This window comes from Arachis ipaensis, chromosome B7, assembly GCF_059453495.1.
Source record: "Arachis ipaensis isolate K30076 ecotype BB chromosome B7, ASM5945349v1, whole genome shotgun sequence".
NCBI classification, from domain to species: Eukaryota; Viridiplantae; Streptophyta; class Magnoliopsida; order Fabales; family Fabaceae; genus Arachis; species Arachis ipaensis.
Genome location: NC_142442.1, coordinates 8,227,734 through 8,240,675, shown reverse-complemented (window position 1 = coordinate 8,240,675; position 12,942 = coordinate 8,227,734). Strand labels below are relative to the sequence as shown.

General features: G+C 32.8%; 1 protein-coding gene and 1 pseudogene across 5 annotated transcripts; one reads left to right on the top strand and one right to left on the bottom strand.

Moving 5' to 3' along the window:
• Window positions 1–2,787: 2,787 nt before the first annotated feature.
• LOC107608833 (uncharacterized) lies at window positions 2,788–7,979 on the bottom strand. Of its 5 annotated transcripts, XM_016310574.3 has the most exons (12): window positions 7,634–7,979; window positions 6,295–6,426; window positions 6,087–6,113; window positions 5,718–5,850; window positions 5,543–5,575; window positions 5,398–5,448; window positions 5,244–5,279; window positions 5,035–5,125; window positions 3,530–3,767; window positions 3,356–3,446; window positions 3,225–3,272; window positions 2,788–3,113 (listed from the first exon to the last, which is right to left on the bottom strand). In XM_016310574.3, the coding sequence occupies exons 4-12, from the start codon at window positions 5,843–5,845 to the stop codon at window positions 3,041–3,043; spliced, it is 789 nt and encodes a 262-aa protein (XP_016166060.1). In that variant the 5' UTR covers window positions 5,846–5,850; window positions 6,087–6,113; window positions 6,295–6,426; window positions 7,634–7,979; the 3' UTR covers window positions 2,788–3,040. The 5 variants fall into 5 exon arrangements, with proteins under 5 accessions (XP_016166060.1, XP_020962881.1, XP_020962880.1 ...); XM_021107222.2 differs by lacking the exon at window positions 7,634–7,979 and having other exon boundaries at window positions 6,087–6,147; window positions 6,295–6,430; XM_021107221.2 differs by lacking the exon at window positions 7,634–7,979 and having other exon boundaries at window positions 6,087–6,158; window positions 6,295–6,343.
• A 2,070-nt stretch (window positions 7,980–10,049) lies between these two features.
• LOC148550275 (L-type lectin-domain containing receptor kinase VII.1 pseudogene) lies at window positions 10,050–10,936 on the top strand (annotated as a pseudogene).
• Window positions 10,937–12,942: the final 2,006 nt, after the last annotated feature.

Below are 12,942 nucleotides of genomic sequence, written 5' to 3'. Positions count from 1 at the left end.
TAAATTAGCCCTAATAACAACTTCAGTCACCATTACAGTTTGTTCATTCAGTTTTCATTTCCATTACTCTTTGTTGCCTCTACTGCAATCACCGCCTTCTTCATCAAAGGCACCTTCCCAGCATTGTCCTCAAGATCCACAATTCCCTCTATCTCCACAGCACTCTCCCGTTCATGTACCCAACAGACATAGGCCCACTACCATTCCCCTTAAACCTCAAAATGTTGCTAATCTTTCCTAGCATACTCACTTGCTACCATCTTACTTCTTACCTTAACAAACCCATCTAAATCTCAACTAAATTTTGGAATGTTACTAATCTTCCCTAGCATACTCACTTGGCACAATAAAAGAGCATACACTGCATTTCTACATATATTATCTTTCTACACCGACAAGTATTAAAAGTTAAAACTATGATTCGTGATTAATATTTCAACATCGCAACCAAATATTAAATTTTTAGAGTTAATAGTCAAAATCGTTCTCAGATACCCACATTTTTATTTTGGTCATCAAAAGATAAAATTAATCGAAATCGTCCTCGAAAGATACACGACTTGGTCACGTGAGTCCTTCCATCAGTTGGATGATGACGTGTCACGTTAAGTGCCACGTGGTATAATGACGTGGTGGGTTAATGCCATGTGTCACAAGATGATTGGTTGACGTGTCAGATCAGTGACACCTGGCACGCCACGTGTCAGATCAGTGACACGTGGCGACATGTAAAAAAATTATTTATAATCAAAATAGTCCTTAAAAGTTCAGATATAAGTCATTTTTATCCCTAAAATTTTTAAAATTAATCAAATTAGTCCTTATATAATTTTTTTTTATTTTTTCTTGATAGTATTAAATTTGAAATATTTTTTGATACTACTAATTTTAATAGAAATGTAATTGACAAACAAAAAATTAGTAATTATATCTTTTCTTCTCAAAAATTTTTCAATAAAATTATCTCTCTTCTTTAATTCTTCTCAAAATCTCTCTTATTCTTTTCTATTCTAAAACATTTTTCTTACATTATTACATTTTGCTAGAATATATATATATATATATATATATATATATATATATATATATATATACTCAAATTTGAAATATATGTATTTGTTAACCTAAACAAAGTTATATGCTCAAAATCAAAATTTATGTATGTTAACCTAAACAAAGTTATACCACTATTTTTTTTACTACATTTTTTTTATTACGGTATTACTTACATATAGGATGTAATGGTAGTGATATTAAAAGTCAAAATTCAAGAAGATCCACAAATTTTGCTTCAATTTCAAACTTTACAAAATATTAAAAATTTGTTGCTTAATTATTATTATTATTATTATATATGCTAAACGAATTGCTTCTTAAGCATACTACATGCAAAGATCATAATAAATTTTTGTGTATTTCATATGTTTGAGATAGATTATATAATTTTTTTTAATATCACTACCATTACATCCTATATATAAGTAATACCGTGGCTAATTTTTTTTGTTATGGAAGTAAAAGTGGTGATATACTTTAACATGGTAATTTTTGGTGTTTTTCAAAACTGTGGAAGTACACAAATCCCTGGCACCGGTTTCTGTACTTAAAATTTTTTAATTTTTTTTAACACAAATCGGTGGCACCGATTTGTGTACCCTCCACAAATCGGTGGCACCGATTTGTGTACCCTACACAAATCCCTGGCACCGATTTGTCTACCTACACAAATTCCTGGCACCGATTTCTGTTTCTCTAGTTAAACGATCCCACATTTAAGTATAACACCCCAACAATCCACATTTAAGAAAAACACCACTACTATTCCAATATTAAAAATAAAAAATTCTAATACCGTAATGAAAAAAAAAAAAAAGATGTAATAGCAAAAAAATAGTAATATAATTTTGTTTAGGTTAACATACATAAATTTTGATTTTGAGCATATAACTTTGTTTAGGTTAACAAATACATACATTTTAATTTTGAGTATATATATATATATAATATTCCAGCAAAATGTAATAATGTAAGAAAAATGTTTTAGAATAGAAAAGAATAAGAGAGCTTTTGAGAAGAATTAAAGGAGAGAGAGAATTTTATTGAAAAATTTTTAAGAAGAAAAGATACAATTACTAATTTTTTGTTTGTCGATTACATTTCTATTAAAATTAGTAGCATAAAAAAATATTTCAAATTTAATATTATCAAGAAAAAATTTTAAAAAAATTATATAAGGACTAATTTGATTAATTTTTAAAATTTTAGGGATGAAAATGACTGACGTCTGAACTTTCAAGGTCTATTTTGATTATAAATAACTTTTTTACATGTCAAGTGACACATGGCACTAACACGTGACGTGCCATGTGTCACTGATCTGACACGTCAACCAATCATCTTGTGATATGTGGTATTAACTCACCACGTCATCATCCAATTAATGGAAAGATTAACGTGACCAAATCATGTATCTTTTCGAAGACGATTTCAATTAATTTTGTCTTTTGAAGGCCAAAATTGAGATCGGATAATCTTTCAGAGACAATTTTGATTATTAACTCTAAATTTGACTATTAACTCCAAATTTTTATTTAGAAGACACGTAAGTTAGAATAATTAAAATTTTGATTTTTTCGGACTAAATTACCACTATTTGTCTCCTTTTTTATCAAAGAAAAAACTGTCTTGATTTCTTTTTTTATTCTTAAACAAGTGATAATTTAGCAATTCTTATGCAGAAAATTTTTGGACATCAAGTTTTTTTTTTTTTTTTTTGAATCATTGTGGTTCTGGTATGAATAAAAGAGGTTTTCATTAATTGTTTATGGAGTCTTAACAGAAAATTCTCAATACTAAAAATAAAGAAGACCGCACTATAAAAAGTCGAATTCTACATAAAAAAAAAATTAAAGTAGAATATTCAAGAAGTGTAAGGCCGGTAAAGATCGAGACAAAGATGAGTGTGCCGACTTGAGATTTTGGTTAACCCTGAAGTGCTTTCAAGATCGGACATTGGTCCTTAAAGTCTTCTAAGATAGGTTCAACGCCTTCTCCTAAATTCTGCTAATGCTGATCTGATTTCTTTTTTAGGGGCATTAGGGTCCGAGTAACCACTACATAAAACATACAAAGACAAGCAACATAGTAAATCAAACACCATCCACCACATATTATATGCATGGGATAGATATGATAAAAAAAGGAAACCATAAAATGATTCTCACTCCCAGTAGTCTGAATCCGAATCTTCTCCATCAGCTTTAGCTTGCTTGCTTCAATGTCAAAATAAAAAGAGAGCAGTCATTATAATGTCACACACACACACACGATTTAAAAGATAGTAATAAAATAATACCTCAATTCTAATGATCTTGACTTGATAGCATTCCCATTTGCAAGACCACAAGATTTACAGCACAAGGGAACAATTCGGCTAGTATCCAAACCTACAACATACTCCAAAAAGTGAAAGTCAGAGGGTTTGATAAATTCTGGAGGTAAAGTAAAAAAAAAAAATCAGAAAAGATACCTCTCAATGGAGGTCCTTCTCCTTCAAAAGGCTCACAGTAATCTACATGAGTATTCTTTTTGGGTGCTTCATGGATCCGGGCATAAAAGTGCTTAACAGGAACATCATCATCCGATGAGTTCTGCATGTATTCAAAAGATTTTGGCACACCCAAAATGTGCAGTTGATGAAAAACACCAACTTTTTTGTAAGCTGTCATAATCCCATCTCCACGATCATAAACTTTGTACTGTTCTTCCTGAAAAACAAATAATAGCAACAGAATTTTTTAAAAATCAAAGTAACAAACAAAACTAAAGGGAATCTTGTAATACACAGCATTGGAAAACTCCATTTTATCCCTTGTTTCTTTTAAATTTGCCTACGTCCCTGTCTCTCCCTGCTCTCAATCCCAAATCAGTGAATGAATTACAGTATCAAACATTCATAATGATTATTTTTGCTTACTTCTCTGCGAACCATCGGTTCAAGAAGAGTAAAATTCTAGGATTATATAAAGCACATTTTGATGGCTTCATATTGCATATTGCATTCTGCAATTTTTAGCAATAGCAATAAACCCATAGTTGAAAACTTGCAAGGCCATAGAAACACTTTAAAACTATTAATATTACAATGACGATTATATACCTACTCTCTAAATTAGCCCTAATAACAACTTCAGTCACCATTACTATTTGTTCATTCAGTTTTCCATTTCCATTACTCTTCGTTGCCTCTACGGCAATCACCGCCTTCTTCATCAAAGGCACCTTCCCAGCATTGTCCTCAAGATCCACAATTCCCTCTATCTCCACAGCACTCTCCCGTTCATGTACCTCCTCAAAATCATAAACCTCACACTCCCCGTTACTATTAACCTCATTTTCCAAAACCTCACCTTTCAAAACCCCAACAACCTTCTTACACCAATCAAAATCAAATTCCAATTCACCACCATCAACATCACCTTTAGGCAAACCCTCACTCCTACCCAAATCCCTAATTTTCTTCACAAAACCACACATGAATTTAACTTGCAAAACCCTTACTAGAGCAACTACGTTGCGGATTTTCACGCAGGTTCAACAACGAAAGTTCATGCAGATATACTTTCAGTTGGCAGAGGAAAAAGGACAACAGATCCAACACAAATAATAGTGAGAGCTTAATCAGAAGTGGCAAACATGGAGTGGTGTAAGGCAGGGTTTTCGGGTAAGTGATTGTATGGTCCGGTGGGAGAGGGCTGATGGGATGGGGAAGAACCGAGTTCGTGAAAGAAGAGATGAAAAAGGTTGACAATTGAGAAATTTAATATCACATTGAATAAGGATATATAGATATTTTAATCATTTTGAAAAGTTTTTATGGACCATTGGAAGTCCAAAACATCCTTGGACAAACGTAACATTAACCAACTTAGTCTTGTTCTCCCTAAATAACAAATAACAGCAACGAATTTTTTCTGACATAAAAGTAACATAACTAAAGAAAACCAACAGACAATGACAGTGAAGTTAATTAACCTCTTTTAGCATTCTGTTGTAGTGTTGCATTGCCACAAATGGATAAGGTCGATACTTCTCCATAAAACATAATCTACTTTGTCTCCGTTTTCTGTAGGAGTTCCGAATTTTTAGAAAAAAAAATGAGGGGTAAATAACAAATTGTTATACTGCAAAACATATCATTTGTGAAACAAAAATAAATAAAAAGAGAGTTCAAGTGCACTTACTCTTTTCTAATCTTACAATGATGTGGCCTTTGATTTCTTCAAACAAAATGGATTTGCCAGGGACAAATATATAAATGGATTTGTGAGAGAGAGAGAAATATATATAAACTGATATAAATTATTATTACAAAAAACGAATTTAAGTTTGACTAACCCTAGTTCGTCATCAGTGCCTCTAAGTATTGAGGGTCCACAAGGCTTTCGTCTTTGGTTTCAAACAAGATTTATTTGCAACAAAAAGTATTAATATATATATCAAATCATAATTGGAGGGAAAAAAGGGACTCAAGTTTACTAACACTTTATTAACGGAGGGATTACAAGGCTTTTGACTTTGATTGCAAGCAAAATTGATTTGTGAAGGAAAAACATAAAGGAAAAAAAATATATATGTCACTAATTTGCCAGGAATCATAATTAAGTAAACAAATAATAATTAGAAGAGAAAGCATGAAGCTTGTAATAAGTAACAACCAAGACTGGTGATGATGTTTTGCGGAGCTATTATAGACTGGAACTCCTCGGCGTAACCTCAAGAGGCGGTTGCCGATTATACGACCACGAGATCGCAGATTGTATCGCATTGATGGTGATGGTTCCATGACACCTGATAAAATTGTGAAAAAATAACAAAAGAAGAGAAGAAGAATATTATATTTTGTATTTTTTAATTAGATTGAATTGAATTATATTATGAAAGTAAAACTAAATATATATTAATATTCAGAGTATTTGGTCTAAAAAAGATAAAAATAAATAAAGATAAAATAAAAATAACTAAAAATAAGATAAGATAAAATATAATTAAATTTATATATTTGTTGGGTTGAATTTATGGGTCACCTTTGAACTCCAATTCTTCTAGGGTTACTGAAAACACACAATTTAAGAATCTGATGTTAATCTACAAAAGCACTATAACAACCTTTAAGAATTAAGAGAATCAAAGCAATAGACAAAGAAATCATTAATCGACAGCGTGAATGAGAAGAAGAATCAAACAAAGAAACCAAAACGAAGAAAAGGAACGAATTGAGAGGAAGAAAATTACCTGGTTGGAGAGGAAGGTTACTTTACAACGTCGGGTAAGAAGTGAAAAGGGATGATGCTCTAATCCAGGCCTAGCTAGCTGGACAGCCCATGTGGAGGCCCGTTGTCAATTTTGAAACGTGGTTTTCTTTTTCTGGCAAAGTATTGGTATTGGATGAGCATTGTACAAAAAGGAAGAGAAAAACACAAAATTGTTGGATCATGTTATCAATGGGAGCATAGTTATAAAAACTAAATCCGCAATTGACTTGGTTAAGTCATTATTAGGTTAATCATTCAACCCGTATCTAACTAATCAAATTATTTGATTTGATAATAATTAAATAAATAGATAAAATTATAATAGAATTAATTTTTAAATAATCAAATTGAGTAAATACAATATTATTGTAAAATATATATATTTATAATTTAACAAATATTTTTAGATAATATATAATTATTAGTACCAAATATCATAGTTGTAAGAACCGAACCAGTAATCAAACCGATTAGACTACTGATTTACTGGTTTACTGATTCAACCGATAAATTACTGGTTAAACCGATAAAACTAGTCCCACATAAATAAAAAATATAAAATAGTCAAAAATTTGAAAAATTTAAAATACATATCATCAATAGAATCTTAATTTGACATAATAAAAATAATAATCTTTAAAATTAGTTGTACTACTATAATTGAATTAATGTTCTCGGACAATATTCAATCACTCCTGAATTCACCATCATGGCATGTTCATCCAACTTATAGCAGGTAATAATAATAATAATCCTATCCTTGTCATATAGTTTTAGTTCATATATATGGTCACATTATTCAAATTAAAGTCTTAAAAGCCTTTCAAAATCACATTATACTATTGATTCTTTTTTCTAATTTCAAAACTAACGATAAATTTTCCAACACTATGCAGCAACATTATTATTAAAGGCATCACCATCAACAAAAAAATCAACAATCTACCATTAACTAGTTCAACAATATAACAAGTTATAACTCAACAATATATACATGATCAACAATCTGCCATTAACCTATCAGTTATTCACTCCCTTCAACAAATTAAAATCTAGTTTGCAGACCAATCTGGATGAGACAGATTCTGGCACAGCAATGTTACATCAACAAAAAAAATTATACCCACTAGGAATCAGAAAAAAAAATCAACAATCTGCCATTAACTAGTTCAACAATATAACAAGTATGACTCAACAATATATACATAATCAACAATCTGCCATTAACCTATCAGTTATTCACTCCCTTCATCAAATTAAAATCCAACTAAATAACTAAAAAAAAAACAGAGAACATATTTCACAGTTTGGAGACCAACCTGGATGAGGCAGATTCCGGCGACGGAGAGACAGCACCGCAGCAGCGACGGAGGAGACGCGACGGAGAGGTAGCACCACAGCAGCGACGCAGGAGACGCGACGACAATGACGAGAGACGCGGAGCCACGAACCCGACGTACTCGGACACACTGTGAAGCCGGCGAGACGAAGCAGAGGAAGAGAGTCTTCGAGACTAAGAGAGACTGCGAGGAAGAGAGTGTTGGTGTGATGAGGGGAGGAAGAGACTCGAGAAGTTGAGACTCGAGATTGTTGGTGTGATGAGGTGAGGAAGAGAGGCTTCTAGAGCTCCAGCCTCCAGGTCCAGGGGTCACTGGGGATTGGGGTAGCCGTTTAGGCAGGGTTAGGGCTTTTTCTCTATTTTTTTTTTAAAGAAACAAACGACAGCGTTTTCGGTAAGAAAAGAAAAAAAAAAGGAGAGATTTCCGAACCAGCCGGGTTTCACAAAATCGCCGGTTTGCTGGTTTTAATCCAAACCGGGCGGTTCAAACGGTTCTCTCCGGTTTTGTTTCTTATGCGATCGATTTATTCAACTGGACCGGTCAAATAACTGATTCATCAATTTTTTGGTCGAACCAGCTGGTCTAATCCGGTTCTTACAACTATGCCAAATATGACAGAAACAACTCTGACCCGGGGAAGAGTTGGATAAATCCTAGTTTGAATCCTGATTTTTGAATTATTTCATAAAGAAAGTTTGCTGCGATTCAATACACCGGTACTTTATAAATGCATCGATTTATTTATTTGAATCAATTCATATCAAACCTTCTTGTTTTCAACGAATTTGACTGTTGTTTGACCGAATTAATTATGGTCCGGCCTAAATGCTAAACCCAACCAGTTGGATCACTGGTTTATTGAATTTTGGATTAAATTAACCAATTTGATCCAATTCTTATAGGAGACCACTTACATAAAGTCACAAAAAATGTCTTTTTTTAAAGACATTCATACGTGGCAAAATATGATTGGACATTTTTATTAAACCGGTTAATAAGTTATTTTTTAATAATTCAGAATAAAATCGGTTTATTAAAAAAATAATAAACATAATTGTCTGTATTATAATTATTAGATTCGGTTTATTCTGATCAATTTACACAATATAAATCGAATTATATTTAAATTTTTTATAAAAAGACAAATATATCCTTAATTTTTTATTTTACAAATATTTAAATCTCTAATAATTTAAAAATACAATTAAATCCTTATTAAAAAAAAAGTCACCAAAAAAAAAATCCTTATTAAAAAAAAATTCTAACCCTAACCCTTTATCCTGCCCAAGCCCAAATTCAAGCCTAACGGTGAAATGGTGAAATAATTTGCAGCGTCCTGGGATTCTCCCAAACTCACTCGATCATGCTCAAACGTGGAAAGAAGGGATGTTCTCGGTAATACAATTCATCAATTCCCAGATTCAAAGTCGCAATCTTTCGAGAATTTACAGGAACTTACAGCAGGTAAAGTGGCTGCTAATCTTGAAAGCCCCAGGTCTGTGATGACTCACTGCAGTGCTGATAGAGTTATGTTGAGAAGGCATTTCTCAAGCCATGTTCTTCCTTCTGGAAGTAAGAGACTCTGGTGGAAGATGTTTCTCTGGAGCCATAGGAACATACATAGACCTATTTCAAGCAAATCAACACAGGTGAATCCTGGTGTGGCTGTAACGCACAATCCATACGGATACTCTTCCGACACCCTTGAACCGAAGCACAAGCAGTCACCAGGAAATGTGGAATGGTAAGTATTGTATTCCATTCATTACGATTAATCACACAAAACCTTACCAGTTACCAATTACGAACGTGAGTGTGATTCAGAAGAGAGACGAGAGGATATTTCGGTTGAGTAAGAACAAGGCTTCTTCGAAATCTGCAGCTGATACAAGATTTGAGTTCTGATTCTCTCATTTTAAGGCTCTTCAGGTAATTTAATTTAATTTTTATTTTTTCCTTATTCTTCCATTTACGTTGATAAATGCTAAATGCAATAGTGTGTGAAGTAGAGTTCTGTTTTTGTTTTTTTTTTTTTTTCATGTTAGCTTAATACGCTTCGTATGTTCGTAATTGTTGATTCGCGGTGATGAACTGATTATGCGTTTGGTGCGGAATTTGCAATGCAAGCCTCAGAATCTTAGATCCTACTATTGTAATTTAGAAACAGCGAAAACTAGTGCTTTATTTGTTGAATTTTATCAAAGAAGATGAAATTTATTATGTGAAGAAGTTTAGTATTTTGGAAATGGATGATAATTAATTAAGGTGAACTAAAGTGAAGTTGTTCTGTTTAGCTATAATATAGAATCCTTGAGACTTGAATGTCTTATCAAATGCAAGGGTGTTCTAAGAGGCGGCGCAGAGGTGGCAGTGAAGCGAATATCACAAGAGAATGACGGCGTGAGAGAGTTCCTAGCAGAAATTTCAAGCCTTGGAAGATTGAAGCAGAGAAACTTGGTTGCTCTGAGAGGATGGTGCAAGAAAGACATGGGAAATTTCTTGTTAGTTTATGAATACATGGATAAGAGAGTGTTTTGTGATGAGAGCATGATGCTGAACTGTGAAGAGAGAATAAGAATCATCAAAGGTGTGGCCTTTGCTGTGTTGTATTTGCATGAAGGTTGGGAAGAACAAGTTCTGCATAGGGACATCAAAGCCAGCAATGTGTTACTTGATAAGGATATGAATGGAAAGCTTGGAGACTTTGGATTAGCAAGAATGAATAGCCATGGCCAAGTTGCTAGCACAACAAAGTTGGTTGGAACAGTTGGTTACATGGCTCCAGAAGTGATCAAGACCGGACAAGCCTCGACTCGCACGGATGTGTACATGTTTGAAATCTTGATTTTAGAGGTCATGTGTGGAAGGAGGCCTATGGATGAAGGTAAGCCACCTCTTGTGGAGTTTGTGTGGGGACTAATGGTTAAAGGGGAACTAATGAATGCACTTGATGAGAGGTTAAGTGCTAAAGGAGACTTCAATCTGCAACAAGTTGAGAAGGTTCTTCAGTTGGGATTGTTGTGTGCATACCCTGAACCAAAATCAAGACCAAACATGAGACAAGTTGTGAGTATTTTAGAAGGGAACAATGAGGGAGGAGAAGAATCAGAGAATGAGAATGCGGATACTTGTTTGCTTCTAAAGTTGAAATCTGGGGATATTTTTTCTGAGTATTGTAATTATTTTAGCTATTCAACACACCCAACATTTGAAGATATTCGCCAGTCTAATACTTCTTCAATGTCTCTTACTTGGTCTAAATCTGTAGTTGAGGGTAGATGAATCTTTTCCCATCAATGCAATTATGGAGATGATGTGTTTAGGTGATGAATTTTTTGATCCATTTTATCACATTATATGATTGATGTAAATAATGTATCAGAGCATAAATGAATTGATGAACATATGATTGTGATCTAGTAATTCTTTTTAAACTCCTTGATTATATTATTGAGGACATTTTCATAGAAGAAATCCGACTGTCAATTTTTTTCATATTACATGATGAGGAATGTTTAGCCTTTCTTTGGTTAACGTAAAGAAGCAAAATAAGAACAATGTTTTATTTATTTATTTATTTATTTTTATGCTGTCTTAAGATTGCTGTTAGGTGAAAATTTTTGCTTAGTCTGCACCTAATAAGCTAAAGAAAAGAAAGATACACATTACATAACCAAGAAAAAGAAAACGTGATCATTCATCATTCATTCAACTTGAGATTTGTCAACAAACTACTCATATATAAACCTTAGACAAGTATTATATCAATTTCTAGTTTTTCTATGTTCTTCATTGTATTTTGTTTTCTCTTGAATGACAATACGTATATGAATTAGTTTTTTTTTTTTTTTTTAAAAAGTCTTATTATCTAGTCCATGTCAAATGGTTTAAATATCAGAAGGCCACATTCCATAATATTGAATGACTACAGTGACATATTAAAAGTAAGCAAAGATGATTTATCTTTAAGTTCTAAAGTAGTTGTAATCAAGAAAAAAGATGTTTAAATCACCAAAATTATACTCTTTTTATCCAAATTTTGCTGCTAAAAAAGTTGTATGTTGATTTTAGAATTGTTTTCAATAGTAATTCAGTGTGCGGGGAAATAAAGGAAATAGATGGTTCTATTAATAATAACAAATGCTGATTCTCTTGTTTGTAGGTACCCAAGGAATGGGAAGCTCTTTGTTTCTGTTGTTTCGGTAGAAAGTGGTAAAGCTATTGCAAATCAAGCAAGGTGCTGTTGCAAAATGGGAGTTGTCAGTGGTCAGATAAACACATTGAAATTATAAACACATAATAAAGTCGTAAAAAAGTTAATTACAATTAAAGACTTTGTTGGCATTATCCATTGAAGCTGTACTCTCTGATTTTTTACAATGAAGCAAAGCTACAGATTTGTACTTGATTGATTCTCCTATACATATCTCTAAATGTATTTACACAGCATGACTCAAAACCACGACGAACAAAGCCTCCTTCTAAGCAATGGGTTTGTCAAAAAGCTTAACATCCATGTTCACATTCTAATACTTCTTTCCTCCTATTTGCTATCATAAACCAGGTTCATGAGCCCAAAAAGCATCTGAATCCGGACAAAAGAGAGAAAAATCTTGGATTTCTCTATTTGCTATGTGCCAATTGACAAAGCGAGCTTGTATCGACTTGAACAGAAAAAGGATGACCGGAAAAAGACAGCATTTATCATCTTCCTTGCAAGATCATATCCAAACTTGAAAACAAGGACCAACATAAAATATACTAGAAGCAAAGCAGAAAGCCCATCTAAATACAGTTTCTCAAAGGAATAAATAAATGGAGTTATTAAAATTTTTCTTTTTTCATCACAAAGACAGTGCTTTATCTGTGATAACTCAACTCCAGGAACAAAAAATTATGAGGGGCATCCAGCAGTTATTGGCAAGTGGTGGGCTACTGGAAAGAAATAGATAGAAGCTACAAACCCAAATTACCTAAAGTGGATGGGACCTTGGAAATTTGGCATCTCAAGTATTGCTCTATGTTAAAATGTCTATAGTGGACAAAATGAAGATGGCACCAATTTACTCAGACCATGCTTACATCAGTACTGTCATAAGCTTACATCTTAGGATTATGATTTATCTATTAGAACATGTTATTCATTCGAACCTATATAGATTTTGAAATACCATCCTTCTTTTCCAGAACAAAAAATAAAGCATACTCAAAGTTGTTGGCTATTTTTATTTTTTTAGTAGATAACATTCTCTCGGTGAAGGTTCTTTACTTGTAGAAAACAACAAATT

Bases quoted from the DNA above. Each gene is read 5' to 3' on its own strand.
- LOC107608833 (XM_016310574.3), bottom strand. From the start codon at position 5,845: ATGGAACCATCACCATCAATGCGATACAATCTGCGATCTCGTGGTCGT. The intron at 5,126-5,243 runs GTAAGTGCACTT...GAACTCCTACAG, and splicing joins CATTGTAAGATTAGAAAAGA to AAAACGGAGACAAAGTAGAT. The intron at 3,114-3,224 runs GTGAGAATCATT...TGTTTTATGTAG, and splicing joins TCGGATTCAGACTACTGGGA to TGGTTACTCGGACCCTAATG.